This window comes from Penicillium macrosclerotiorum (assembly GCF_028827735.1).
Source record: "Penicillium macrosclerotiorum strain IBT 26536 chromosome Unknown utg000010l_segment0_segment0, whole genome shotgun sequence".
NCBI classification, from domain to species: Eukaryota; Fungi; Ascomycota; class Eurotiomycetes; order Eurotiales; family Aspergillaceae; genus Penicillium; species Penicillium macrosclerotiorum.
Window position 1 is genome coordinate 2,918,061 of NW_026643089.1, and position 27,979 is coordinate 2,946,039.

The window sequence follows — 27,979 nt, forward strand, 5'->3', positions numbered from 1 at the left end:
GGCTTTCCTTTAATGTCTCTATATACCACTTCCTAATTTATACCTTTTCTCCAACTCCGATGGAAAATCTTGAGTGTTGAGTTCGCCTGTATATCCCTACCAGGTACAATAATGATGTTTTGTTTGGCACAGACATACGTATACAGAAAATTGGTGGCACGTGGGTTTTATTACATACTATGGATATATGTATAAAGAAATGAAGAGGAACCCTACTGTACAACGACCAACATATATACAAGGTCTTTCAAATGGACCCAGCGAAGCAAAGTATGCGCGTATCGGTGCTCAAGTGTAACGGGGAAAGGATGGAACTAGCCCAATTTTTGGGAATTGCAAGACAAATGTACATGCTAAGAGGACGTTTATCAATACCGAGGGAAGCGACGATTCGAATACCAACACCAGTATGTGCAGTGCTACCACTGATGCAAAGCAAGAAGAATGGACGCAATTTCAAATTAATATCTCGTATTTCCATCTATCGAAATGAAACTCTTTACTCCCAAACGTTGGAGAAAAGGTCGTCCGATCCGCCAAACCCGCCTGCCGGCTTGGTGGAGTTGGTTGTGCTTGTAGTTCCTGAAGCGACAGGAGCAGCGCTGGTCCAGCCACCGAAGTCCTCATCCGCTGCAACTGTGGGAGTTGGCTTGGGAGGGGGGCGGGGCGCCCCAACCACTGCCAAAATCATTGGCAGTCAGGGTATCGGGCACCTTCATTGTAGAACTGGTCTGGGTGGGAGGTGCGGGCCTCGGCTCCGGTGCAGGTTCCGGAGTACTCCAAGCATTTCCTCCCCAAGCATCCATGCTAGACGACATGATCCCGGCGGCGGCGGCAGTGGCAACCGGCACAGCTGGTTTGGGTGGCAGTGATGGTTGAATAGGAAGGCTCGAGAGATTGAATGCGGAGTTCATTTCTTGCTGAGGCGAAACTGCGGCAGGCTTGGGCGGTGCTGCGGGTGCTGCGGGTGCTGCGGGTGCTGCAAGCGCAGGGGGTGGCGAAGACAGACCGAACAAGTCATTGGAGAGGGACGAAGGTGGCGGGTTGGGCTTTGCAGAGGCAGAGGCGGGAGAAGAGAAGCCTCCGAAACCGAAATCCTGGCTACTCGAGATTGATGTGTTCCGTGACTGGGGCTTGGTAGCAGACAATGTAGGAGAGGTCAAACTACCGAAAAGATCACCGCTGGCGGAGCCAACAGGCGAGGTAACCTTCGGCGCAGCAGGTGTCGATTTCATGTTTGAGAAGTTGGTAAGGCCAGCAAATGGAGACGGCTTTTCTGCCGGCTTAGCTGGTGGAGGGGAAGTAGTAGCGGGGAAGCTCAGGCCGCTGAAAGCGTCGGTTAGACCGCCCATGTTTGAGGATATAGCAGGGGGCTGCGGTGAGGCCATATCGCCAAAGGAGCTGTTTCGCTCATGCTGGATAGGAGCTGGTTGAGGCTTTGAGTATAACGACAAGATGGATTGCTTGAGATCTGGACGAGACATGCCACTTGGTGCCGCAGGTGTAGATGCGGTGCTAGTTGGACGACTTCCGGCAGGCGGTTGGGCACTGCCGAAGAAATCGAGACCTAGCAATGAATCGCCAGGCTTCTGGACCTTCGCTTGAACAGGTTGTGCTTGTCTGGGAGGAGCGCGCGGAGTTGGTTCAGTGGTGCTTGGGCGAGGCGGGGCAGAGATCATATCGTCATCACCAAAGAGATCGATTGCTGGTTGGCGTTGTACTGGAGGTTGGCTTGGGGCAGCGACTCGTTGAGAAACAGATCGCTCGATAGTAGCCCTTTCCTTCACGACAGCAAGAGGCTATTAGGTCAGTATGCGCCATTCGATGCTGCCGGACGCGTTGCGTTCTTGGTCACTCACCACATCGTCATCACCACCCAGAGTCGAGGGATCCGGCATGCCCCCATCCATGACCCAGCGTTTTGCCTCGTATTTGGTGCGGATAAAGTTCTCGATCTTCCTATAAATGCATGTGATCAGTAAACGGCGATGGTGTAATCAATGTTGTAGACTTACGCTTCGGAGGGGACGTGGCCGGGTGCCAGCTTATCCTCCCAGTACCTATCTGAGATCAACACACGGCTCGCATGGTCAGGTGTGGGGGAAGTACTTGTTGGCTCTTCCATTGCCCCATCTCAGAACGCTCTGGAGTTGCTCGTCGGTCCAGGCATCCAGATCAACGGACTTGACCCGACTGATGTGGGTACCCATTCCTCGATGGATACCGGAACAGCGAATGCAGATGAAAATACCCAGATTCCATGATGCCCATCGCGGGTCTATACAAATTGCATGTTAGGATATGGGAAGACTCGAGTGACAGTGGAACCAGCCCGCATGAGCGGACCATTGGCTGGAGAGGGGGATAAGTAGACACTCACGCTTATTGCGTTTACAATCCGCACAAATCTTGTTAGGCTCGAGTTTCAGCAGACTTTTGATAATCTGCTGATTCTGGGCAGCCTGGCCCGGCGTAGCTCGTCGAGACATAATCTGTAACAGGCGACACAAAGGACACGGTGAAGTGGGAAAGGAGAAACAATGGAACCTCGCCCGTATGCGCAGGTGGCGGTCGGCAAAGCGGCCTTAGGCTGCCGGAGCAATTACGGAGGGCGGTGAGCGCCGGCCACGCAGTTTGATGTAAATTGGGCGGTAGGGGATTGTCATCAGGAACGTGAAAGTGGTTCTGCATACTGTGACAAGGGATATGCAGTCTGAATTACTGGAAATGTTCTAGGCTGGGGTAGAAACATGATGTGTTTGGATCTGCTTGGTAGCTTTATGTATTTTGAGGACCTTGGACCCGCGCATGATGGCGCTTACAGCCTTGTTTTCTGGAATACTTTAAATGTTTTTATTTACCTACATCCAATCATACCTTGGCCTTTTCACTTGACTCCTTTGATACCGTGCTATCATCATCGCTAAATCGCAGGCTGATACTGTTCACACAATGTCTCTCATCTGTGGGCGTTGGGTACCCTTCTCCTTCGAAAACATGCCCGAGATGGCCTCCGCAGTTGCTGCAGACAATCTCAGTCCGCTTCATGCCAAAGGTGTTATCCACATGCCTCTTCACTGCTCCCGGAACCGAGTCAAAGTACGCAGGCCATCCACACCCAGACTTGAACTTGTGGTCCGCTTTATACAGAGGAGCATCGCACCCCGCACAGTTATATACACCCTGCGATGGGTAGTGGGAATCGTATTCACCAGTTCCGGCACGTTCTGTGCCCTTTTCACGGAGTATACGAAATTGTTCTGGCAGTAGTCATTCCTAAGTCAGCAATGGGAACGTAGTGACGAACTTGAAACAGATAATTAGTTGAAACAGACCTGGGCTAAGAACAGCTTTCCACTGGTCATCACTTCGCTGGTCAGGATAAGACATCTCCCTAGGTATGCCTTCGCCGCCTTTAGAACCGAAGAACGCGCCAAAAAATGGGATTGTCGGTGCCAATTTGAAGGCTTTGACTCCAGGGGTTACACGCCTACGATTACGCGTGAAGGTGGAGTGAAGGCGGACGGCGGAAGGGAGTTGGATACCGATGCGGGTACCGATAGGAGCGAATGTGCGGATTGCTGGAGTTCGCATGGAGAGATGAGTTGGATCCAAGTGGTGAGATTAAGGTAGTCATCGACTTTGGAGGGGAAGTTCGGGGTCAAGCCCTTTTACGTCATCATGCGGGGAGCTACGGTGGAACTTACTGTTACCCGGAACTCATGGAACGATATGTCCTGTTCTTGGACATGGCCTTCGCAGGTTATATTTGAATTGTGCCAGTAGCAAAAATGAGAATAAATCGAAAGAGACAAAGACACCTTTGCTTGATGTGAAAATACCAGGAAATTAAATGCAAAAACTCCGTTAATCTATGCAGTAAAGGGGTATATCGAACGAAGTTAAAAACATAGCAAAGGAGATACCATCAAATGCTTCAATCCACAATGCCAAGATCAAGCAGAAATGAAAAGAAGAGAAAATAAAAGACACACGTATACAGGCGCTGAGTTGGGATCAAGGCAAGTTCATCCTCGCTCCACTCCGATGACAGTAATGAAGCCTCTCCCAATCTCCACTCTCCAGCCTGCACTGATCAATGCCCTACTAACAGCAGGGCCAAGGCGCGAAGTGCCATCACGACTATGAAGTCCAACACCCGTAATGATCTTATAACCACCGTGGACATGTTTGCCACCACCGCGGATATGCTTGGTATCACCCAGACTATCCCACCAGGCCTCGACACGATCGTGGGCGATGCGAACCGCCTGGGGAACTGTACATCCGTGTAGATCAAGATCCCCGTTCAAGGAATTTTGATCCACAAGTCGATCCGACGCGGCAGCTTGATGTCGCATTGCAAGGTCACGTTCTTCCTGAGCCCGCTGCCGGTAGACTGCTGAAGCACCGCCATATAAGGGGTTGGATTTGGCTTTGCGAGCGGCTTGGGCTGCCTGTGCGTTCGCAGCCATTCTCCTGGCAAAATGAATGTTCGCGGCGGCAGTTTCTTCCTCAAATCCGCGAGTGCTCGGGATGCTCCCGTGGCCTCGACTTCGGGATCCAGCAACCTGATCAACCTCATTGTCCAGGTTCAATGCAGGTGCTTGGATTGTCACAATTTCAGAGATATTGATTAATGATGGTTGACGAACCATCTCTGCTGCCAATTCAGTTGCTGCAGAGATGAGATTCTGGGTGATTCTGAGCAATCCTGCAAGTGTGGCCGTGGGAATATTGGAATAATCTCGAGCAAGCTCATTGACCTGTTGCCGTAGGACAATATCTCCGTCGATCTCGGCATTTTCATTTGGGGCTTCAGCCAAAGCCAGGGCTTTAATGGTTGCGGAGAGGGATCTTTGGTTTGCCGTGTAGGCAGATGCTACTTTTGGTCTGGTAAGGCCCGGAGTACGTGAGCAAATAAACTCGATATCGGTCTGCCCAGTTTCCCATTTGTTGACGGGTGGGCCATCATCCGATGGCGAGGGAGCGCCATGGAGCTTTTGATTTTTGTTGCGTTTTTTTTTTTGCCTTTCTGACGGCCAATATCAGGGATCTCATCGACAAATCCGTCAAGTCCTTTAGGTACAACAACATGATCTTCAGCTGTCTGGGTCTCATCGAAGAAAGATTGGTTCAATAAGACGTCCATGGATTTCTCCATGTCTCCATTACTTTTCTTCAAAACCTGACTAACGTCGAACACGGAAATGCCTGGAAACATCTCTTTGAGTAAGGCGAGCTTGCTTTCCTCTGTCCCCCCTGAAAGCTGAACGGACCCATCAGCTGCAATGGTATATGTGGTGCCCGATGTGGATCGAAACTTGAAGCTGTTGTCATTACTCCCGCCTCCAAAACAGTGTGATGTCTGACTGGTAGCATCGGTCATGGTCCGAAGTTCATCTTGACCCAGATTCGATAAATCAAAGTCAGAGGAGTGTCCCCCCACCTCGGTAGCGTCGACCTGGTCGTTGGCTGTTCCTGATGGATCGAAGGGGAGATCCTCTTGCTGCACTGCCAGTTCCTTTATCGAATCCAGGGTCTGGCGCATTGTTTGGACATCTTCGGATTTGGCGAGGTCATAATCTGCGACGATTGCGGCGAACAAGGCGGAGTCTACCGGTGGGCAGTAAAATTTCTCGAGCTCCTGTGGAATAAGCCATTGAACACCAATGACTCCGAGCTTCTAGAGACCAAAATTCAACTTACACTTTTCACATCATCGTCATGGTCTCCCATCTTGACTGACGGGGGAGGTGCATGTAATGATGCGGGGTACGATGAGCATGCCTCGTTTTGAGAGCGCACAAGTCTCCAGACTGATAAGAGCTTGTAAAGTTTTTGAGTCTTTGCAAGATAGGGCAGACAATTTTCATGGATACAGCCACAAAACACAGCCAGTGCGACGTGCCGGAGAAGCTTCAGGATAGTGTCAAGGCGACCTTGGCGGGGGTACCCGCAGCTGTTTTTCTGCCAGCGCGTGGGAACCGCCTTAGCCTCGTGATTCAAAGTTGACCGCCTTTGAATAACGACACCTTCAATGAAGCGGTCCTTCATTGTTCAATACCGTGCATATAATGAGTTGCATATCAGTGTATATTTGGCTCTATCTAGGCAAGATGATCCAATCTTGTTGGTAATATACCTCTTTTGACTAGGCTTGATCAGGCCCCCTAAGAACCAACGAGACAATGGATAGTCTTGTTTCTGTATCATCTATAAACGTTAAGATCCTCCAATATAGTCGCCTTGACTGCTTGATAAAATGAAGTCATATAGGTTGGCCAGCAATATCATGGCACGAGTGGTGCATAAAGGTAAGAAGTGCACATATGATATCAATGCGCGGATACGAGAGTGAACAGAGAATATGCATACAAAAAAACAACAATGATATGTGGAGCTCATGATGCATTGCCCTACTTTTATTAACTTCTTTCAGCAAACGACACCTGACTCCATCCGTTGGTTTTATATCTCCCTTTTGGATCCCTGCCTCCCCCCTCTATATCAACTCTCTCCTATTCTCCACTTCTCCAACACCTTCCACTTTCCCTCAAATTCCCACGTCCTCAAAATGGCCCCGGTTCTGGAATCCCATGCGGAGGTAGCAAAACACGTGGAGTTTCTCAACCTAGATGATACCAATGACATTCAATCTGAAAACAGGAGGCATGTGCTACCAGAGGAAATCATTACAACCCCATTATTTTCTTTGCCATCTCGGTTAGTGCTCGCTGCGAGATACCCCGGGAACGGCAATGAGGGGAATCATATATTTCCTCAGTATGGTCTTATCGGTCACAGGGCCCAGGACTCCTCCAATTCGATCTCTGGGAACTCTCTGGTGTACATGAATTCAGCCGCCCCATGGTCGACATTCATATGTGGAAGCCAAGGTAGTGGGAAAAGTCATACCCTGTCTTGTCTGCTGGAGAATTATCTCTTTCCGTCGTCTCCCGTTGGTCATCTAACTGCACCGCTCTCTGGCGTCATTTTTCACTATGACAGGTTCACAGGCTTTTCCAACACCCAAATATGTGAGGCAGCCTATTTATGCTCGTCTCAAATTCCAGTTCGAGTGTTTGTTTCTCCAACAAACTTTCTGGCCATGAAGAAAGCATACACCAATCTTCCAGGTCTCGGTGACGTGTCAGAAAAGCTGACGGTTGAGCCCATGTATTTGCCAGTTAAGGGTCTCAACATTAGCATGATGAAGACCTTAATGGGTATTGAAAGCATGGCAGGTCAACCATTATACGTTGAGGTGATTTCCCGATCCAGCAATACTTTTGAATGATTCTGTGCTGATCTATCAAACTTTTTAGATGGTCATGAAGATCCTACGTGATATGGCTATCACAAACCAAGGACGTGACACGTTCGATTACGCATTGTTCAAATGCATTCTGGAAGAAGAGGAATTCATGAAAACGCAACAGACCCCTCTTCGAATGCGGCTGGACGGTTTGGAATCTTTTTTTGAACCGGGCTCTGTGCCTGGAGCCAAAAAAAACATGAAGGCCTCAGCTCGAGCAGAAACCCAGTGGACTTTTGCCAAGGGCTCGCTGACAATCATCGATCTGAGCTCGCCCTTTATTGGACCTGATGATGCATGTGCGTTGTTCAACATTTGCATTTCCCTTTTCCTTGGAGATCAACATCAGTCTGGCCGTATTCTCGCATTTGATGAGGCTCATAAGGTACTTCACTTAATGAAACCACTGTTTCGAATAATCACCTAACATTAACCCCATCTTGTAGTTCCTCACATCAACATCATCAGAGGCTTTAGATCTTACAGAAACTCTTCTCTCGATTGTTCGTCAACAACGCCACCTCGGGACACGAGTTGTGATCGCCACCCAGGAACCTACAATTGCGCCATCACTCCTCGATCTTTGCAATATGACCATCATACACCGTTTCACATCTCCGGCATGGTTTCAATCCATTAAAGCCCATCTCGCGGGCGCGGATGCTGACAAATCATACACAAAAGATATTGTTGAACGTGACCTGTTTCGACGTATTGTTCAGCTCTCTACTGGAGAAGCACTCCTATTTTGCCCAACTGCCTTGTTGGATGTTATACGGGGTAATGTGGAGCTTGGAATGCAGTCAAAGCTCCATGGCTCAAATAGCATGATTGACAACGAGGAAATCACAGCGGACAGTCATCGACCAATTCAGCTGGGTACCAACTATGCTCACATTCGAATTCGGAAACGCGTGACTGCTGATGGTGGGCGAAGTCTCATCGCACAGTGAGGTGGAACAGATATTCAATGTCGATCAAATTCATCTCCATCATTGTTTTAGTATCTACAGATATTGTGTCGTTAGGGGAGAACTGATGTGCCATGTGAAGTGATGTTGAATCAGGTGGCGATTGTTTCGAGATCATTATGACATGCATGGTGTAGCGCCAACTGATAGACAACCATACATCAATTTAAGGACTTGATATCCATTGAATTAACCATTTGGCACTGGAATTTGGCAGATTTCGAAATACATCGTAAAACCATGTCCTATCATTATCTATTCACCTAGATTTTAGGTGTGGATCTGATTTCAAACCTTGCACTACCATTTATGTTCTTCTGGAATGACTCCAAAGACTTTAAGGATAATTCTCAATCTGATATTCCCCTGAGATAAAGAGACCACTCTTCAAGCTGATCAGACCTTCCAGTTCTACCGCCGTGACCGCTTGGGGAGGGAGCACAGATATGCGTCAGAGCCTGACGACGCCTTGTTTACGTAGACAACTAGCTCAGGGATCCAGAGGTGCAACCAGACTAGTGACTTGAAATATTTTGATACGTCCCAGGTTGCTGTCCAATCAATACCCTTCCGAAGTCACACAGGAACCTACTGGCCATGAACTATACCAAACAACGCATTGATATAGTCACATATTTCTCAGAATATACTCTGGAAAGACTATATCTTTGAAGGAAAAATACCCTTATTTTGCGTATACCAACTTCTGACTTTGCGATTCGAGGATTTTGAGCTTCGAAAATGAAAAGGTCGAGTTGGAAATACACTTGAACCCGGCTTTTGGATTTGTCCTACCTAAGACCATGGTCGTCATCCGAGACTATGTGTAAGGTTATCCAGCTGTTCCGATGCTCCAGGGCACTCGGATTCGTTGTATTACATTCGGGTTGTTTATGGTCCCTCTTTGATAAACAGCCAACCTGCATCATATGTCCTAAATTGAGCTCACTGTCATTCCTTGGCATGAGGCTGTGGATCTTGGAGCTTAAAGTCCACGTCATCAGAATGATTTTGAAGACCGCTTTCTATTATTATATCCTATTATCGGCTAGCTTTGAGGTCAAGTATGGCACTCCATGAGATTCTTTAGGACTATCTCATTGCATCTACGACTCGATACACTCCCGCCACTAAGCGGGCTACAGCGGTTATCCTAGAGAAGGAGTAACGGAACCAATTATCTCGATGCGATCGGTATCAAAGCGCCGCTAGACACGCTCACTTGAAATATGGACAGGCACTAAACAGGAACCATGACACGCGGCCGGTTGGGAATCACATAGGCTGTGCAGCATAGGATTGCCGGTTAACCATTCCAGTCTGGGCTAAGAGTGGTGTTTTCTGAAGCTACTGCGATCCCAATCATTGCTTCAACGAATGTTCGACTTGATTACCCCTAGATACTGATCCAGCTTTGCTATCCCTTCTTGTCCTCTTGTACTCCACGGAGGCTGGGAGTACGGGACATGGCGCATTAAACCATCATGAGTACCCCAGTCCAGAAATAAAGCTGGGCATGTAACTAAGGGACAGACCCCAGTGACGAAAAGGGTCGTTTCGTAACCGTATAAAGCGGGTAACATATTGCTCCTCACTCTCGCTGTCTCTTGACCTCCTTTTCTCTCAGCTTCACTTTCTTCATTCTTTTTGCTTTACCCCTTCCTGATCGAACCGTGAATTTGGAATATCTCTAGTCTCTATCTCTTGCTTAATCAAGTGGCCAGCTTCACCAAACATAATGCGTATTGCTATTGTGTCATCCCTAGTGGCATTTACTGCCACTGCTGCAGGCATGCAAGATGAGCTTCCCAATATTTAAAAATATCTTTTTTTAACATTGCAACAGGTTTATATGTTACTTCTCCTGCTAAGGGTGAGAAGATCAACTGGGATCAGCCTGTCACTATAAAATGGAAATATGTTCAGTTCGTAGACCTATTTTATGACAGGCCCACGCTGCTTGGGTGTTACTTACCACTGGCAGAACCGATCCTGCCACATTTTCCATTTACCTGGTGAATCAGAATGTCTATCCAAACACGGAAACCCTTGTCGCCTCCGACGTGGATTCCTCAAAAGGCTCCTACACAATCAAAGGCAATGATAAGGATTTGAAGGGGACCGACACTGGGTGGGTGCAATTCCGTGCAGCAAAGAAACCCTCGCTTCGCTACTCGCTTACTGAAATACAAACTATGCTGCAGTGGTGGCTATCAAATCAATTTTATCTCTGATGCCGACAATGGCATTCTTGCTCAGTCTCAGCAGTTTAAAGTGACTGACCAAAAAGTTGCATCTGCTTCAGACTCTAGCTCTGGTAAGGAGTCCAGCACTGCTAGTGAATCTATGTCTACTTCTGCTTCGACATCCATGCTTTCTACTTCCACTTCAGCGTCAACCACTGCCAGTACTTCTTCGACTTCTGCTTCTTCTACTCCTTCTTCGACTGCTTCTTCTACTTCTGCGACTACTACTCACACCTCCACCAGTGCGTCTTCCCATACCACCTCTCATTCCTCTACTTCTTCACCTACTTCATCTTCTATGACGGCCTCTTCTACAAGTGCGTCTACCACCCCTTCTCCCACTCCTTCATCTTCCACTCTTATTACCTCTTCTTCCTTGAGCTCCGTCTCGAGTAGTTTCACTTCCTTAAGCACTTCTGTTATTAGCTCTTCCTCTACTCGTGCAACGACTCATTCATCTACTTCTTCAGCCCTCACGTCTACTTCTACTCCTGCTTCTGCCTCTACCTTTTCTTCTCATACCAAGACCAAAACCAAAACTCTTTCTTCTACTTCTCGTTCCACAAGCACCAGTACTCCGGGTGAGTATATGGTGCGACGTTTTTTGGTTTCCAATTTTTTTCGTCTTGTTCTATCGATTTTGCCACCAACATATCTCTACATATCAAATAACTAACTTCATCCTCCTGCACAGAGACTTCTTCGACTACGTCTTCTTCGACAACAAAGTCGACCGTCAGCACAACCACCACCAAGCATACCAAGACCATGGAATCTACCTCCACCGCAGCAGCTTCCACCACCTCCAATGCGGCCGGAGTGCTGATGCCCCCCAACCAAGCCGGCAGTTTGCTTCTGGGTCTCGTTGCCCTTGCTCTTTAATGGATTTCAATCAGCTCGCCAGTGGCAATATGTAGTGCTGAACCTGAGCAGCTGCTTCAGATGTGAAAATGAGATACTTTTGGTAGGCTAGCGCGGCGGATCCCCGATATATCCGGCCTGTAAAAGGCAAACTATATTTCTCGGTTCGGGCTTGCCCTTTGTTATAATTGGATTTGATGTTAGTGTGTTTTATGAATCGGGATTTATGACATGTCCATCCCCTTAATGCAAATGCAATAATATCCTGCCTCTTTCTATATTTCTGGGAACTCGTTCCACCTCCGATTTTACCTCGACCAATGATAAATGATCTCCCGTAGCCAGTAGACCTCGGCATTGCTTTTGCCGATCCAACAGCTTCTCCGCAGAACTACGTATGATTTATAGAATTGGATTTCTCCCCCTTCCCATTCGTCTCGTCCCACTCCTATGGTTCATATTGATACAATAATATAGCGCTTCGTGCAAAACCCCACGGTCCACCACAATGCCGGTCGCAACGCTCCATCTTCTCGCTCTCACCCAGGGAACAGATCCAGTATCCCTCGTTCAACAACTCAAGCAATCGCCAAATACCCAAGTTCTCGTGGCTTCCCGCCCAAGACACATTGTAATCCACCCAACCATCCTTGACAACAATCCCCTCGCCACGACACCCTGGGACCTCCTGGTCCTCCTCCAAACCACACCCCCAACACCCGATCCCATCCCACCTTACCTCCGGCCCCGCATCCACGCCGAATACAAACTTACCACAGGCATCCCCTCCGCCCTCCTCTCCTCCTACCCCCAGCGCGACTCCACCCTCAAAAGTGCCCCCCACCAGCCTCTCACAGGCTCCCTCGCCGCCCTTCAGCAGGCCGGCGGCACCTCAAGCTCCCAGAACCTGGAAGTCTCGCCGCCGCTCCTGCGCTTCATGGACAGTCTGTCCACAACGCACCCCGGTCCTGTCACAATGCTGAACCTGCTGCACTTTCACCCAGAGGGTAAACAGAGCTACTACCAATACGGTCAGGCCTTCATTCCTGTCGCAGGCCGGCGCGGCGGTAACGCGAAATTGGTCGGCAATGTGGTGCCGCCGCAGGAGGGGAGCGATTCGCGCGGGGCCCGTGGCAATCCGCAGGAGTGGTGGAATGAGATCTCGATCGTTCATTACCCGTCGATTCGGCATTTCTGTGATATGCTAGCTGGTGAAGATTACCAGGCTATTAATGAGAAGTATCGGCTGTCGGTAAGTAGCAATGACATCTGGAGAGGGAGCTGTGGGCTATCTGCGGGTACGAGTCGAGCTAATGAGCCTAGGCACTTCGGGATACGTTTCTGCTGTGCACGACGGAGTTCGATGTTGAAGGGATGGGGGGTTCGAAGCTGTGATTGCAATAGGATGGGGCGGGTTTCTTGCGTTGTGGGAAATGATATGGATTGTTTTGGTGGGAGCTTGATCGATTGGGTATCTGGAAATAACTATGATAATGAAACATTCGACCGCCCGCCTGCAACGCTGAGAAAATCCATCATACAAAAGACTTGAGAAGATTAACCTGAACGGGAGTAGACCTGCCATGGCATGTTGAAGAACGACTTCAGTGAGATTGATCCCTTCCGTCAAATCACAGGCGGTGGTCGTGATGGACCACGCTGTCACTGGGTCGATCCCAGGTTCGGATATGCCCTGGAGTTGAAAAGTTAGCAAAGAGGGTATGACCTATACGTCCGTGGGGAGGAGGGGAAGGGGGGTGCCAACCTTCAAGAGAAGATGTCATGATACAATCCTTTTGAAACCCAAGCCAGCAGATAGGATCTTCACCAACGATCTTAGACTGATTGACAGCGTAAGCCTTGCGTCAGGGTACCAAATAAGTGTCGGGAACAATGCTTACCATGATCGGCGGCAGAAGAGCTGTTCGCGCGCGCGGCTCAACTGGGTGGCTAGCCATCGGGTCAAAGTCTCCGTCATACTTCTCCGTTCGATCGGAGTCAGATCTTAACCGATTGCCACCACTATCAGCCCGATGCCGGTTGGATGTTTGCGTGCCCGGCATAACGAGACTAGAGCGATGCCGAGCGGAAACTTGATGGTGCTATTACATCTTGTTAGAGGGGCTCTGACGGAATTGATTCCAGTAATAGAGGGAGATACTAACCGCCCTGGGACGGTGCAACATGCCGACGCTGAAATCCCACAGCAGCAGCCGGCAGTCATCACCAACACTGCCAAATCGGTAGGTTTTCTGGTCACAGCGCCAAGGATCAAAGGCCACGGCAGACACCCAGGAATTGTGACCCTGGCAGCGCGCAACTATCTTGCGCTCGGGGAAGGACCAGATAGTTAACAGATCATCCTGGCCGCCAGTCACAATATACTTGCCGTCAGGCGACCAGCAGACACAGATCAAGCCGCCGTAATAGCTACGGAAAATATCAAGGACCCTGGATTGTTGGTTAGCCCCCCGCTGAGAACAAAGACGAATGGGCAGATATACGACATACTCTTCTTTCAGATAATCCATGATTCGAAGTGATCCATCCTCGAGAACGATAGCCAGGTGCCGCTGGTCCGGAGAAAAGGAGAAATGAGATATCTTCTGGTTCGCCAGCTTCCACAGCGACACCGGGTTCGTCTTCTGGTTTTTGGAGTGGACGGACTTCAAAACTTCAAGGGGGAACCGGCTGGAATCGGACTGGCCCGTGGCTTCGGGGGTGAAGAGCGCATCATCTTTCTCCTTATCGTAGACAACCAAGACACCGTTTGCATGCGACGCCATGAACAGGTTCTCTGAGCCCGGTAACCACTTGATGTTTGTGACAGGGGAGTTGTTGATGACTCCGTTCTTATTGATGCGCGCATACTTCTGCGACATGGGCTCATACCAGATGATGTCGCCGGCGGAAGAGCCCATCACAATATCCAGGTGCGACGCCGTCTTGGTCACTTCGTTGATATCATGGCACAGCATGTGCGCCTTGGTGAAGAGAACCTTGGTGAGGTGCTCCTCCTTCTGTGCCGAATTGAGATCCAACCACTGGAAAGCTCGGTTGATATTCGCAAAGGCAAAAACACCATTTGGGTCGCGGTCATTTAGTCGCTTCGCTGACGTTTCGTGCGTTATGACTCGCGAGACGAACGAGGAACTGCTCTTGATGATGTTGTTCTTTGGCTTCCGCTTCTTGGAGGCATCCTTGGCCTGTGGCGTAGGCGGTGTTAGGGCCGCGTTCCCATCGCCGAATTGGGGTGCTGCCACGGCGGTCTTCAAGAAAGTTGGCGGCTTCTTGCGCGGGTCCAGGCTCACTAGTGAGACCTTGACGCCTGCTGTCGGAGGCGACGGGACTGTTGCTAGCGGGTTGGGATTGATAATTGGCGCTTCTGACGGATGAGGCGGCGGTGTTGCCAGTAGTAGGTCATCCTTCAGTGTGTAGGTACCTGGCGGGGTGGGAAGAGGATTCCAATTAGCCTCATTGTGGAACCGGTAGGCCCTCCGAGGGTGCTCATGTCGATCTACGAGGCCGACCGATCACTTACCTTCTCCGACTTGTAATGGGCATCCGCTGTCCGGGTGAGTGATTGTGTTGTTCGTTTCGACCACCGGGACAGCCATGCCATTGGCAGCCCCTGCCGCATACGCGACAGGGATGGTATAGCGAGGGGGAGGTGGCGGTAAGACACTGTTTGAGCGAGTCAGTCACAGCTGGTTGAAAAGGCGATTCTCGAAATAGCCAGGAGAGGAGAAGGAGGAGTCGTTCGGGAGCCGAAGATGGCGTGCTCCGAAGTGGTCTGATGTATGGAGTGGAGCTTGGAGACATGACGTTGTGGGAGAGTCCTCGAACAGACACATCCCCGCCCAAAAGAGGAGTCGGACGAAGAGGAGGTCTTACAACATGGTGACTAGGGTAGTCCGCTTATACTTTCGATTTCGACCAAGATGGAATCGGGCGTCACACAACAGTCAGATCACAGGGTCGTCTGCAGCCAAACAACCAAGGGTCTAAGGAGGAATGGTCCAAGTTCCGTCGGCGTCTTTCTAGAGTTTTGATATCCAAGAGCCCCCAATCGGGCTTCCAATCGGGCTGATCTCAAGTCCCGGGACACGCCAGAGAACCTAAGACACGGCCACGGGAGGAGGGGAAGCAAAGCGTCGGACGAGAGGTTGGCGGAAATCGGGAAGGATTGAGGCAGGCGTGTAATATAGACGGCTCAGAGTGCGAGTCTGAAGGAGAACAGGAAGAGCGTCACAGCGTCGGAGGGTCGGAGGGTCGGAGAGACGGGTTGGCAGGTTGGGGAGTTGGGGGAGTTGGGATCAGCGAAACGTCCGGGGTAAAGGCGCGCGGAGGCAAGTCTCGTGCCTGGCGGGGCTCCGGGCGAACTCCGGGCGAGCCGAGTTTGGCGCCGGCACATCGACAACGTCGACCACCGAGCTACTCCGTGCATGTCGACACATCGATACATTCACACATCTACAGGGCAGTCCATGGAGAGAGAGCGAGAGGCAGGGACAGAGACAGAGGAATGGGTATTATTCAAACAAAATCATGATCTACGCAAAAGAGTGCCTACGCAACAGAGTGCCTACTGTCCACTGCCACTAACGCGCCGCCAAATCATCACGGCGGCCGCCCCCGCGCAAACTACCGCCCCCAAGGCAATGCCCCACGACATCCATTTCCCTTCCACGTCCTCCTCGCTGCGGGGGAACGCAGTGCTGGGCTCCATCGCCGCTTCTGCAATGTGTACAAAAACCTCTTGAATGGAAGTCCAAGTGACACTCACGTGAAGAGGCGTACTGGGCATGTTCAACAAGGCCGTGTATTCATGGGGCTGGTGCTCCGCCCGTTGGGTTGTTCGGTCCAAATCCGCCTTGAGCGCGATGAAGACACTCGGCAAGTCCTCCAGATGTGGATACTTGGCGCGGAGAGCGAGGATGTAAGCAAAAGAGTCGGGGTCGGAGGAGTCGTACGTGTATGCAATCACATCACATTGGTCGAGTAGTTTGGCCTGGTTCTCAAGGATTGCGGGTTCCAGTTCCCCCAGTTCATCCATGATTAAATAGCACTGCTTACCACCAGGCAGCTCAACGGTGTTGACAGCTGTACGAGGTTGGATGGTGGGGTGGTACGTGGTACTGAATCCACGCGAGAGCAGCGCATCAAGGAGGGCGGATTTGCCAGATCCGGACGCTCCAAGAACATGGCACTGGACAACATTGCGACCGACACGCCCAGGACGCCGCCGTCTCTTGCGAGGCCGGGTGACCTTTAACGCGGCAGTCGTAGAGGGATTGCTGCGGTCGGACGACTCGAAGCCCAGGTAGGCTAAGTATTCGAGCGTAGTTTTCGGGGACATGAATGTGGTCATGCTCCACTGGGCCAGCCAACCCTGAAGGGTCACATGGCCGGCCTCATTGCGGACCGTAGAGGACGGGAATGAGCCATCGGCCCAGGACGCAGGAAGACCAGGAGTCGGAGCGAACAGTGATGCGAGCTCGGTATCATTCAATCCGCCATCATTGTCCTTGTCGGAGAGCAGGAAGAGGTTCACAAAAAAGCGATAACCTTCTGGAGAAAGCTCCGCAGATGCAAAGGGAGGTACTTCAAATCGGGGGTGCAAGAAATTCTCTTGCAGAGAGAGGTTATCGGTGTACTGAAATGCACGGAGGATGATCCAAACTGTTTCATGGCGCCCTTTCTCCGCATATAACTTATTCAAATGGATGAATCCGCAGCAGTCAATGCCTGACTCGGTCACGGACTCCGGGTAGTTCTTCTGGATCGTGTCCTTGATATGTGCTAGATCCTCCTCGCTCAAGGACTTGCCAAAGCACCGAGTTTGAAACTCGGATATTTCCTTATCGGAGAGATACCCATCTCGGTCCTTGTCGCTCAGGTAAAAGATGCGTTGGAGGGCGGCCACGGCCGCGGGTTTCAGGGAGGCCTCCTTGGAGTCGAACAGGGGCGCGATTGGATGGGTGACTGCTTTTTGGCAAACGAAGAAGGCCTCATTGACATTGCGATGCTCCCGAGCGCTGGTCCGAATGCACGAATCGATCTCCTTGAACTCCGACATCAAAGGTAGCATCTCCTCCTCGACCACCTGCGCCTCGCTATGATCGGCCGCTAGGTCTGACTTATTGGCGCACAGGACGACGGGTACATTGACTCCAAGGGATCTGAAATATGGGAGCCAAAAGAGCGCGACACGTTCGTAGCTATAGTGGTCGGAGTACACGAGAAGGATCACATTGGACTTCCGGATCTCGCGCGCGAGGTTGTTGCGCTCCTGCGGAACGGCCGAGGTATCGACGACGGTTGTGGTGGTGACATTTTCAGGGGTTCCGATGGTGGGAGGAATAGTAATCTGGGGGAGTACAGGCTGAATCTTATTGGTGACGAAGACACCTTTCACCAACGAGGTGATGAGGCTGGACTTGCCGGTGCCCTCGTCGCCGCAGACACAGATCCGAACTTGGGCATGTTAGTGACCCGGTAGGATTCCGCATGTCATGATCCCCTTACCGGTAGCCATCGGCGCATTGAAAGAGAATCCAGCTGCAACTATAATCTGTTCATGGTCGTGACGCCAAAACCTGGGGGTTCCTCGGGTGTAGGGATGAGCGATGCGCGTGGACTCAAGTCGCGGATGGCCAACGCCAAGCCGAGATGTGGACCCGCTTCTGCATTTCGGCATCTCTTTCTGCACGCTGCACACTACGCAAATGTATCGTCGTCTGAAATTGCACGGAATCTTGTTGCTGTGTACTGCAAAGTCTCGGTTGGTCAGATTGACTGTAATTTAATGATCTCACCGCGAATTTTTGAGGCTTTCTTTCTTCTGAAAAAAAAAAAGCATTAGAAGTGGCGGATAATGGTTCTTCGAGTCAAGTCGATCAATATTAATGTAGGAAGCTTTCATCCAGTGAACGAGAAGAGTGGTAGTAATTATTCTCTAAGCCAAAATGATCTCACAAATGAAGGTGAAGATTCAATATATTGATGACATAAATATGTGGCTTTAACGGAAGTCTGGCCAGCGATTTACGAGTCGGTATATAGTTATAGCATCCTTCAACTTAATCAGCCGAGTCTGATGGTGGTTCAGATAGCTAAATAGACACGACACTAGTAATATATGTAAGATAGAAACACGGCATAATCAAAGATTAGTAAAATGAGGTTGTAGGCTTCTTGCCAAAGCCAGGAGCAAGCTTGGGCTTGATAGATTTTTCTGACTTCATACCCTCAAGGACCAGATCGAAAGAGCCTTGATGAACGAAAAGTCTACGCATGGTAGGTGATATATATGGATACATGCAGTGAAGAGTAAAGCTACAATTTCCTTCGTCATGTTGCTCTTTTGGGTGCCATTGTTCTGTTCCATAGTATTATTCTTGGCCATCATCTATCTTCGGCTAGGATTGGCCAGTGAGGCTGTATCGCTGTTGCTGCGCCACAATATATGATAGTGCATATGAGCTTTTGCGGAGTCAGACTGCACGGCAAAAGCCCCGAGTCGAACAAGTGTCTTGTTCTCTTGGGCCCCAGACGAAGACAAAGCCATTCCAAGATCCTGCAATCTTGCCCTTCTCCTGCACGGCGAACCCACGTCCGCCCTAACGGCCTCCACGAACCGCTGTCCCGCGTCGCTCGTCATAGGCCCACTTCCGCCCCATCTACTGACTAACCTGCCCGACCTTTCGAGTCCAACAGCCTCCTTCTTCGGCCCCTACCTCTTGCGTTCTTCGTGCTCATTCGTCTTCTCTCCCTGCTTGAATACCACCGTGAAGATGCCTCTCGGGATCCATAACCCGCTGCCGGCGTCTTTGAGCAGTACGTACCTTGTTGATGGCTCCCCTCCCTGCTTCCCCGCAATCGGTTCGCGGCATGTCACGGCTAACCCCCCGTTGTGGTGTAAATAGGTGAATGCAAGAAGGCGGCCAAGATCTTGACCTCCTTCGTGGACCCCAAGCAGGCTTTTGGTCCAGACAAGGTTATTCCGCCGGAAATTCTGGCGGGGGCAAAGGTGAGAGACTACCACAAGCGGGGTACCTAACGGGCACGAGTCATCATACTGACGGTCAAGTCACTTCCAGGGCCTTGCAATTCTCACCGTGCTGAAAGCGGGATTTATTGGCTCCGGTCGATTCGGCTCCGGTATCGTCGTCGCCCGTCTCGCAGATGGCTCCTGGTCGGCCCCCTCCGCAATTATGACCGCCGGCGCCGGCGTGGGTGGACAGATTGGTTTCGAGCTGACAGATTTCGTTTTCATTCTCAACGACGCTGCTGCCGTCCGCACATTCTCACAATTCGGAACCCTTACATTGGGTGGAAATGTCTCACTCGCCGCGGGTCCAGTCGGCCGCAATGCAGAGGCGGCAGGTGCGGCTAGCACAAAAGGCGTGGCTGCTATCTTCTCCTACTCGAAGACCAAGGGTCTCTTTGCTGGTGTCAGTTTGGAAGGTAGTATGTTGGTTGAGCGCAAGGATGCCAATGAGAAGATGTATCAAAGCCGCATCAGCGCGAACCAGCTTCTCAGCGGTACAGTACGACCACCACCGTCCACCGACGCGCTGATGCGCGTCCTGAACTCTCGCGCCTTCCACGGAACCGCGGGCAGCCCATATTCGGGCGATTCCATGTACAATGATATGCCTGTCTACGACGATAGCCATGACAATGTGGTTTGGGAGGGACGAACGGGCGATGCTTATGGCGAAGGCGTGCGGAACTCCCGTAGCCGCGCCAACACCGCTGATGACTATGAATACCGTGACAAGCCCCGTCGCGCAAATACCTGGGCTGACGATGTATATGATCGGCCCGCCGGGGGTCTTGGGCGTTCGGCAACTACGCGCGCCCCTCCGACCGACTACGAGCTTGGACGCAACCGGAGCAATACTTTGGATGCGGATGATTATTCCTACTCCGATCGTCGACCGACCCGCCCGTCCGCACCTAAGCCGGTCTTTGGGCAACGGACAGGTCAGGGTGCTGGTCTTCGATCGGACCAGGCAATAGCACTGTATACGTTTGATGCGGACCAAGAAGGAGACTTGGGGTTCAAGAAGGGTGAAGTGATCACGATCATTAAGCGAACGGAGAAGGCGGAAGATTGGTGGACTGGCCGAATTGGAGACCGCGTCGGCATTTTTCCTAGGTGAGTTCTGAGCCACAGCTCGTCCAGGCGCAAGGCGATATAGATTATGAGCTAACTATGGAGTTCCAGCAACTACGTTGACTCTTCTTGAGTTTATTGGCTGTGTAGTAGGCCTTCTACCAGCTATATCGTTCGAAGCAAACCGGTGACTCTCTCTTTTTTCCATCCGTGAACATACAGGACTGGCTCGTTTGGTTGGTTTGAATATATCTTTGGGCGTTGGATTTACGATTCCCTCTTCTCACCGATTTCGTGTTCGCTCCAATCTCCTTCAGCGCTGCAGTTTCTCATTCTCATTGATGGTCCCTCTCTCCCTCACGAGGTATCTGGAACATTTTTCATTTGATCGCTGGCGTGTGGCGTTTGCGCACAGTGGAGAGCTTCTGTCAGCAGGACGATCCTCAGCACGATCCTAGAGAGACTCGAATCTGCACCGTTTTGTTTCCTTGTTATTTTGATTGCAGATAACCTTTCTTTCTTTCTTTTTTTTTTTTGTTTTCCTTCATCGAGTGTTCACTTCAGCCCTAAAGCCAGCCCAGCCCATCAGCTTGGGTGATACCAAATCAATTTTTTTCTTTTCCTTTTGGATCTGGCGCTCGGGACATTTGATGGCTTACGCCAACACTTGCACAACGGCACCCCTCCTCCTTCCCGCTCCCCGTAGTCGAGTGACACCGCAGGCCCATGATCAGATCACGATTGGGAATCAACATTCCAGCGTGGCTCCCGGAAAGTCGAAGACCCTGGTCGAGGGCTCAGAACCAGGGCTAGGAATTTGATGGCATGTTGCGATGCATGCCAATTTTTTTATAGCTCCGATACCCCTTATGGGGCGACAAAATGGGAACCACAGCTGCATGCGTGGGCTGAATTTGACAAAGGTAGTGTGCGAAAGAGGTCAGCACTCTCTGAGCCTCGAGGTGCAGGGACGCCTGTTTTAACAGACGAGTCAGACTGATGATGCCAGCGCTCGCCGCGCTCACGGTCGTACTTGTATACTTCACCTCCGGCAGAGTTGAAATCTGAACCGAAGTGAACCACCGCCCGTGGTGAATGGATTTGAAATATGAACCGAGGGTGGTGAAGCCAGATCAACGAAGGATAGTAGAACCGAGCAGAGCAGGAGATCAAGCTCTTGAAGGAGGGTCGCGTGTTGAGTGTCTCGATGTAACGAGGATCCTAGCCGCGATCGTCATGGAGAACAATGGAGACCCGGCACGTCCATGGACCGGCCAGGCCTCCTCCCGATTGTCCGATTGTCCGACTGTCCTTGGGTCAAGCGCAAGCCAAGTGGAGCCCAGGCACCGAGGGCCTCGTGCATGTACGAAGTAATAGCAGCCGTGAGATATGATGAACCGTGCAAAGCTGGACGAACTGGTCTTTCAGCCGTAGCAAATAGATGTAAATGTCGAGGCATTGGCAAGCAGCAAAACGGTCTCCTCGATTGGATGTCAGAAGAACGTCGAGCGCGACGATGTCAGGTGCTTTGCTGCGACCGAAAGCGTTCTGGCTCTCCGCCCGCCAATTCTCAAACCTCACTCACCCTCTCAAACCTTCCATCCACCACCTGAACCGCCAAAACACTCTCGACTTTTCTCCCTGTGCGCATTCGTATCTGGTGTGAATCTTTGCATCGTGCCCAACTGGTTCCCCGCCGTCCGTCCCCCAAATGACTGCCCGGCCACGGTAGCTACCGGATAGCCCACCCCACGACTCTTTCTTTCCGTTTCCCCCGCTTCGATGATCGTTCATCCTCTGCCCCAGGTGGTAGTACATTGACTCCCACTCGCCTCCCTCCCCTCCCTCCTGGCTGTGGCCGCCCTTCGGTCTTCAGGGTTCTTTTGGGCTTTTTTGGTTCCTGTATAGCTGGTTCCCATGCAGGTGCGTCCTTGAATCAATTTCCACCTCCCTTGCGGACTGATTTCGTCTGAATCCCGAGCTGCCGTCTCGCGGCCTTCTTGCGATTCCAGATTTTCCTCCCTTTCCTGCCGAGGGTGCTTCATGCGATGCCTTAGCGCCCTGGTCTTGAACCCACTGGGCATCAAGAGGGTGGTAGACATTTCCGTGGGGTTGAAGCTAACAAATTTTCTTTCCGCTAGGCTTCCACGACTGCCCCTGAGGCTGGTGGAGGACATTCGACGCGGCGAGGCCATGCAACCCATTTGTCGATTAGTGACCCGAGTCACCATGTCACCGAGGCCATCGGGCATATGTACGACGATGACTACGATCGCAACGATCCCCGCCGTCTTAGTTATATAACATCACCGCTCGGGGAGTCAATAACGACCATCCCGCGAAACGCCGCAGCATCCGAATCCTCTCCCTCGTCCTCGACACCTCTACCCCCCTTCGCCTGGTGACGGACATCTCAAACCAAGTAATGGACACTTACGGCCACCTCTTATTGCGCACCGGTCCTTCGATCGAGACAGCGACCCTGGATCGCCAGAGTCAACGCGAACCCCCTCCGAGACCGCCACGTCTTCTTTCCCTCTCAACGATATCGACTATGAGTCCGACCCTGCGGCTGTGGTTCAGGAGTTGAACAATTTGGCTGCCATTCGGCGCATGTCGATGGATGTTGCAGCAGCTGGCGATCCGGATCTCCCTTCTTTTGGCAGCAACTTCTCTATTCCGTCCCTCCCCCCTTCTCCGTCAGCCGATGAAAATGATGCGTCACGATTATTTTGGGTGCCGGCAAGTTTACACCCGGAGCTGGCGCCGAAGGAGTTCAAGTCATTTCTCGAGAGCAAAGCCGATGTCATTAAACGCAAATCTGGCGACTTTTCGTCCCTTGGTCCCGAACGCCAAACGTCTGGGAGCGGACTTCGTCGCAAACGGTCCATGTTGTCTAAGCAAATAGATGACTCATCTGGATATAAGGATGGCGCAGAACGGCTGGAGCGACAACGCTCTCAGTCAAGTCGGCGGGATGGCATGCTGAGTCCGAATCTACAAGAGCTCGAGACACTGGTAGATGACAGCCAATCTGGCACAAAGGATGCGCTTGTACGAGGAATGCAAAATGCAAGCATTGCAGCGAGTGAGGATAAGCCGATTTTACCACCAGCACCACCGGGCCACAGCCTACGCCGATCAACTCGTACCCAGTACAAGAAGGGAAGTCTGAAGAAAGGAGAGAAGCCACCCTACTCCAAACGAGTTGGTAGAGCCCTCTCGGAATCAACTCATTCGGGTTCCCCAGTTGCATCCTTATCAGACGATGCCGCCAGTCCAATTCTGGGCAGCACTCGCGTGTCTCCTACCTCTACGGCTGCATCAACAGGCCGAGCAACCCCACCAGGTCGCTCGCCATCCAACTCGTCGCGCAGCACGGCCTATGCTCCAGGTGTGACATCTACTTCCACGTTCGATTCTATTCTCGATGATCCACACGCCGAACAACATGAAGAAAGATCCGTATCGCCCGGCCACCAGGCGGATAGTACTCTTGACGACAAAAACGTAACATCATATGCACGACATTGGCAATCTCGCATAAGCTCAAATGGCCGATCTACGTTGAACATACCTCCGCTGGACCAGAAGGTCCCTTCAATCATAGAAACCCCGCCAAACGACTCCAGTCACACGTCGCCTTCACCCGTTTCTCAACCAAATCGTTCCCCCGATCGCGATGCGCCGTCGGCTTATTCTCCTAGGTCACCAACCCATGATACGAGCTCTAGCAAACGACCTGGGCTGAGTCGCCAACCCAAGGACACCACGACGACGCTCAACGATTTTGCCAATCAACCTCAGATGGTTCCCGGTAACAGTACCCGGACAGACAGCCTTTCTTTTATTCCAACGATGTCCGAGGAGCGTAAACCCGAGGAACGCAAACTCGAAGGTAAAAAGTCAAAGAAGGATTCCGAGGGCCGGAAGTCCAGTTGGCACTGGCTGCTGGGAAGCGATGAAAAGGAAAAGAAAAAAGAGAAGGATAGTGACTCCAGAAGGGCGAAATCGAAAACTACCGATAAAATTCATACCAACGCGCGGATGGATACGCTCCAGCCATCCACAGAACCTCCTCCGAAAGGGCGAGAAAGTCTTATTATCGATCGCCTTGACCCGAAGTTGGAGGAAGAGCGTCGGAAGGATAGTGCGCGAAGGGCTTCTGGGGAATCTAAAAAGGAAAAGGACGGCATTTTTTCGTCAATCTTCGGAGGCGGGCGTAAGAAGCATGGAGGAGAAGGCCACCACCGGAAAAATTCGTCACGCAACTTGTCTCCCGACCCCCCAATGCGAGAACTCAGGGCTGATGTGGACTATCCCTGGACACGATTTTCAATTTTGGAAGAACGGGCCATTTATCGCATGGCGCACATTAAACTTGCAAACCCTCGCCGAGCTCTATACTCGCAGGTGTTGCTGAGCAATTTCATGTACTCATACTTGGAGAAGGTGCAGCAGATGCACCCCCAGATGATGGTGGCCTCTGGATCTCAGAGGTCATCTAAGTCTCGGGACCAGCCGGATGAGTATCTCCAATATCAGCGATACCAAGAAGTAAGTAGATCGTCAGCATCAACCGAGGAGCCGTGGCACTAACGGCTTCGTTTTTTTCCAGGCACAAGAGCAACAGCAATATGGAGACAGCGCATACGATGATCCTTCAATGTACGATTATGACGATGATCCGCATGATCGGTACCAGACCCATGGGGGAAATAGTAAGCATGGCTATGAGAACGGCAATGCTTACAATTCGGGACACTATCAGTATGAACACTCATCCTTTGGAGACGATGTCCAGCTGGATGATGACGATGACGATGATATGTGGTGAATTGGGAGCTGGCGTCTTCGCTAGAATACTCCTTAGCCTACCTTTCTACCTGCGCATCTTTTCACTTCCATTTGACTTTTCTGCGTTCACGGAAATACCCTTGCGTTTGTCTGTCCTGGTTGTTTTTAGAACCTGTACACAAGCCTTGCCCTACGCCTCATTTTATCTCTTCCTATTGCCTTGCAAGATGGATTCTTTCATCGCGTTCTGTTCAAGTTCTAACTACCCACGGACTTTTTTTTCTCCCCAAATAATATCCTTATGCATGAGTTGATTCTGATTTTGATCATGAATCACTCCCACCACAGGCTTCGGAGACCAAGTCGTTCTCACTTCCATCCTTGTGTTTTCCTTTCCTACTTGGCCCATTCCAGTATCAGTGCCCTGACCCAAGCGGTCGTGGCTTGTGCATTGCCATATAGTTTGCTCCCTCACATGGTCTGATTTCTCTCTTCGCATAGCGTCTGGGGTTTTGTTCTTTCTTGTTCCTCTCGAGTTTTCCCTTTCCACCTTTTGGTCCAACTTTGAGTCCGCACAGCGGGGCCGGTCCTGTATTTCTTCTTCTCTTTTCCCCTCCATTCTGAATTATTACCTTTCATCCCACCGAGCAAAGATTCATTCTCGTATTATGTTAATTTATAACGGCTGCCAATGAAAGCTACCTTCGGAGGGATCAAGTCTGCTCTACTGCATTCCCATAGACTGAACAACTTCCATACTACCTCGATGTGATGTTGAACTTCAGATAACTGTAAATTGCCAAAATATGTAAGATTGAATCGAGAAAAAGCCACTTCATGGTATATTCATTATTCATCAGTCGTCCGCCTATCACATAACGGTAATGTACTATACTGCTATATCGGTCCTTTGACCATACTCAATGCTATTATTCTCAAACGGAGTCCCCAGGTGAATATGCTCCGCTGTCCAGTCCAGCTCCGCCATCATATGTGCCGGATCGCGTACCTTGAAATCATCATGATAGTCCTTCAACGTTGTGAGAAGCCTCGACCTCAATTCCGGATCGGAGTTCGCCGCCCATGCAACAGATAGGCATATAATCAAATACCCAGCCCCGATAGGTCTGAACACATGAGAAAGCCTGGCGAGTACCAGTGTTTCTTCGGCAAAGTACACTGCATCGACCTGGACCGAATCCCGGTGGATATCAAGAGACTGCAACATGCAGTTGAAAAAGAGCGTAATGCATAATCCAATACCGTATGCACGCTCAAAAAAGGCTAGAATAAATCTCTTTGTATCTTCCCAATCAGTGCCCCGCAGCTCGGTGACAATGTCACTAAGGTCCTTCTCGATATTCCGCTTCTGAAGCTGATTTAAGTTGAGCTTGCAGGTTTGATAGATGGACCACAGCTCGTCCCGCACTCCGGTGGAGTCGACACCAGTGTGGAGCAGGTTGCGGGCTCGTCGGACAATGCGTGGGCCGCGAGCGAGACAACGTAGCATGCGGCCATCTGGAGTTTCGGAATCTAGTTCGTTGACAATGAGTTCATTCCATTCCTCAGGAGCAAGGTTGATTCGCTCGTTGAAAAGACCTTCGAATAACTAAAGTATTGTCAGTATGGTTCTGGACTGATCAATGTGCCGGGGTTTAGGGCTAGGAATCGTAGAAGGGTAAATTCTGCAAGAAAAACAAAAAAGATAAAAAATGGGGATGGGGAGTTTGGGAAGAAGAAGAAAAAATAAAAAGAAGAAGAAGAAAAAAAAGGAAACTCACAACGCTCCCTCTCAATGACAAGAACAATTTCGTCTCAAACTTATCGCGCGGGCCAAACTGCCCCCGTGCTCTGAGGATCTGCGCTGCCCCCTCGGCATGCCCAGACCACATCTGATTCGAGTAACCCAGAAACGTCTGACAAATTAGCAAGACCATGACTGCTGCTAGAGTATTGGACTCCTGTGCATGGACCTTGTCATCGAGATATACGCGAAGGGTGCGCAGGGCAGCAGAGTACTTTGTTAGCGCCTGAACGGACCCTTGCTGGCGCATGCAGAAGTCCCCGTGTGCGGTCACAACCGCTTCTATGGCGCGGTCCAGCGCTTCATTAGTGCCGAGTCGCCGTGGCACATCCTCCAGAAACAGACCGAAGCTCCACCCGAGGTTGTAGCGGAGATCGGTGGAACGCTTGATGGTTCTCACGAAGGCGTCGGCCAATTGCGTGAGCTCGTTACTAGGTTTTACTAGGAGCATCTCCGACGGAATGGGAACATTAAGGGCTTGGCCGTATTTCCGGGGCATGACTATACGTTTTGACGGATTCAAGGCATGGCTGGGTGGAGATCGGGTTGGTTTCTCGGAGGTCTGAAAAAGAAATTCTTCATTGCCGTGGCTCTTGATCTGGGCCTTGGCCCGTTGGAATTTATGCTCTTGCTGGAATTTGAATCTTTGCATGCCGGATCCCACGCACTCGATCTTGAGGCGCAAACAGCGCCCGCATGTCGGCTGCTTCTCGTCGCACTAGGGGGTTTTCATTAATAAAGTTGCTTCCTCTTGCGGGAACTATATAAGCCTTAATTGGTGTAGCGCTAGTGCACATACCTTCTTTTTTGTTTCCGACATCCCTCGCAAGCCCGGCCTGATGGAACTCCCGGCATGGT

General features: G+C 50.9%; 10 protein-coding genes across 10 annotated transcripts; 5 read left to right on the top strand and 5 right to left on the bottom strand.

The window, feature by feature from the left end:
* Window positions 1-499: 499 nt before the first annotated feature.
* On the bottom strand, window positions 500-3,594 carry N7462_010645 (uncharacterized protein; the record flags this gene model as incomplete). Its single annotated transcript, XM_057082359.1, has 8 exons — window positions 500-630; window positions 677-1,799; window positions 1,860-1,959; window positions 2,016-2,060; window positions 2,110-2,278; window positions 2,381-2,492; window positions 2,878-3,260; window positions 3,336-3,594. 8 exons carry the CDS (start codon window positions 3,592-3,594, stop codon window positions 500-502), a joined length of 2,322 nt encoding a protein of 773 aa, XP_056929399.1.
* Window positions 3,595-4,028: 434 nt separating this feature from the next.
* On the bottom strand, window positions 4,029-5,739 carry N7462_010646 (uncharacterized protein; the record flags this gene model as incomplete). The annotated part of the gene is made up of 3 exons (XM_057082360.1): window positions 4,029-4,882; window positions 5,041-5,647; window positions 5,710-5,739. The coding sequence occupies 3 exons, from the start codon at window positions 5,737-5,739 to the stop codon at window positions 4,029-4,031; spliced, it is 1,491 nt and encodes a 496-aa protein (XP_056929400.1).
* An 838-nt stretch (window positions 5,740-6,577) lies between these two features.
* N7462_010647 (uncharacterized protein) lies at window positions 6,578-8,271 on the top strand (the record flags this gene model as incomplete). The annotated part of the gene is made up of 3 exons (XM_057082361.1): window positions 6,578-7,267; window positions 7,329-7,703; window positions 7,765-8,271. The coding sequence occupies 3 exons, from the start codon at window positions 6,578-6,580 to the stop codon at window positions 8,269-8,271; spliced, it is 1,572 nt and encodes a 523-aa protein (XP_056929401.1).
* A 1,756-nt stretch (window positions 8,272-10,027) lies between these two features.
* On the top strand, window positions 10,028-11,417 carry N7462_010648 (GPI anchored serine-threonine rich family protein; the record flags this gene model as incomplete). Its single annotated transcript, XM_057082362.1, has 5 exons — window positions 10,028-10,079; window positions 10,136-10,214; window positions 10,274-10,420; window positions 10,494-11,116; window positions 11,230-11,417. 5 exons carry the CDS (start codon window positions 10,028-10,030, stop codon window positions 11,415-11,417), a joined length of 1,089 nt encoding a protein of 362 aa, XP_056929402.1.
* A 487-nt stretch (window positions 11,418-11,904) lies between these two features.
* On the top strand, window positions 11,905-12,791 carry N7462_010649 (uncharacterized protein; the record flags this gene model as incomplete). The annotated part of the gene is made up of 2 exons (XM_057082363.1): window positions 11,905-12,648; window positions 12,720-12,791. 2 exons carry the CDS (start codon window positions 11,905-11,907, stop codon window positions 12,789-12,791), a joined length of 816 nt encoding a protein of 271 aa, XP_056929403.1.
* A 710-nt stretch (window positions 12,792-13,501) lies between these two features.
* N7462_010650 (WD40 repeat domain-containing protein) lies at window positions 13,502-15,843 on the bottom strand (the record flags this gene model as incomplete). Its single annotated transcript, XM_057082364.1, has 3 exons — window positions 13,502-14,838; window positions 14,938-15,080; window positions 15,824-15,843. The coding sequence occupies 3 exons, from the start codon at window positions 15,841-15,843 to the stop codon at window positions 13,502-13,504; spliced, it is 1,500 nt and encodes a 499-aa protein (XP_056929404.1).
* Window positions 15,844-15,981: 138 nt separating this feature from the next.
* On the bottom strand, window positions 15,982-17,934 carry gem1 (ERMES complex Ca(2+)-binding regulatory GTPase GEM1; the record flags this gene model as incomplete). Its single annotated transcript, XM_057082365.1, has 2 exons — window positions 15,982-17,873; window positions 17,925-17,934. The coding sequence occupies 2 exons, from the start codon at window positions 17,932-17,934 to the stop codon at window positions 15,982-15,984; spliced, it is 1,902 nt and encodes a 633-aa protein (XP_056929405.1).
* Window positions 17,935-19,192: 1,258 nt separating this feature from the next.
* N7462_010652 (SYLF and SH3 domain-containing protein) lies at window positions 19,193-20,653 on the top strand (the record flags this gene model as incomplete). Its single annotated transcript, XM_057082366.1, has 4 exons — window positions 19,193-19,280; window positions 19,325-19,428; window positions 19,499-20,562; window positions 20,632-20,653. The coding sequence occupies 4 exons, from the start codon at window positions 19,193-19,195 to the stop codon at window positions 20,651-20,653; spliced, it is 1,278 nt and encodes a 425-aa protein (XP_056929406.1).
* A 1,784-nt stretch (window positions 20,654-22,437) lies between these two features.
* On the top strand, window positions 22,438-25,357 carry N7462_010653 (putative telomere silencing protein Zds1; the record flags this gene model as incomplete). Its single annotated transcript, XM_057082367.1, has 4 exons — window positions 22,438-22,443; window positions 22,662-22,921; window positions 22,998-25,077; window positions 25,139-25,357. 4 exons carry the CDS (start codon window positions 22,438-22,440, stop codon window positions 25,355-25,357), a joined length of 2,565 nt encoding a protein of 854 aa, XP_056929407.1.
* Window positions 25,358-26,206: 849 nt separating this feature from the next.
* On the bottom strand, window positions 26,207-27,976 carry N7462_010654 (Zn(II)2Cys6 transcription factor domain-containing protein; the record flags this gene model as incomplete). Its single annotated transcript, XM_057082368.1, has 3 exons — window positions 26,207-26,926; window positions 27,099-27,839; window positions 27,917-27,976. 3 exons carry the CDS (start codon window positions 27,974-27,976, stop codon window positions 26,207-26,209), a joined length of 1,521 nt encoding a protein of 506 aa, XP_056929408.1.
* Between the last annotated feature and the right edge of the window lie 3 nt (window positions 27,977-27,979).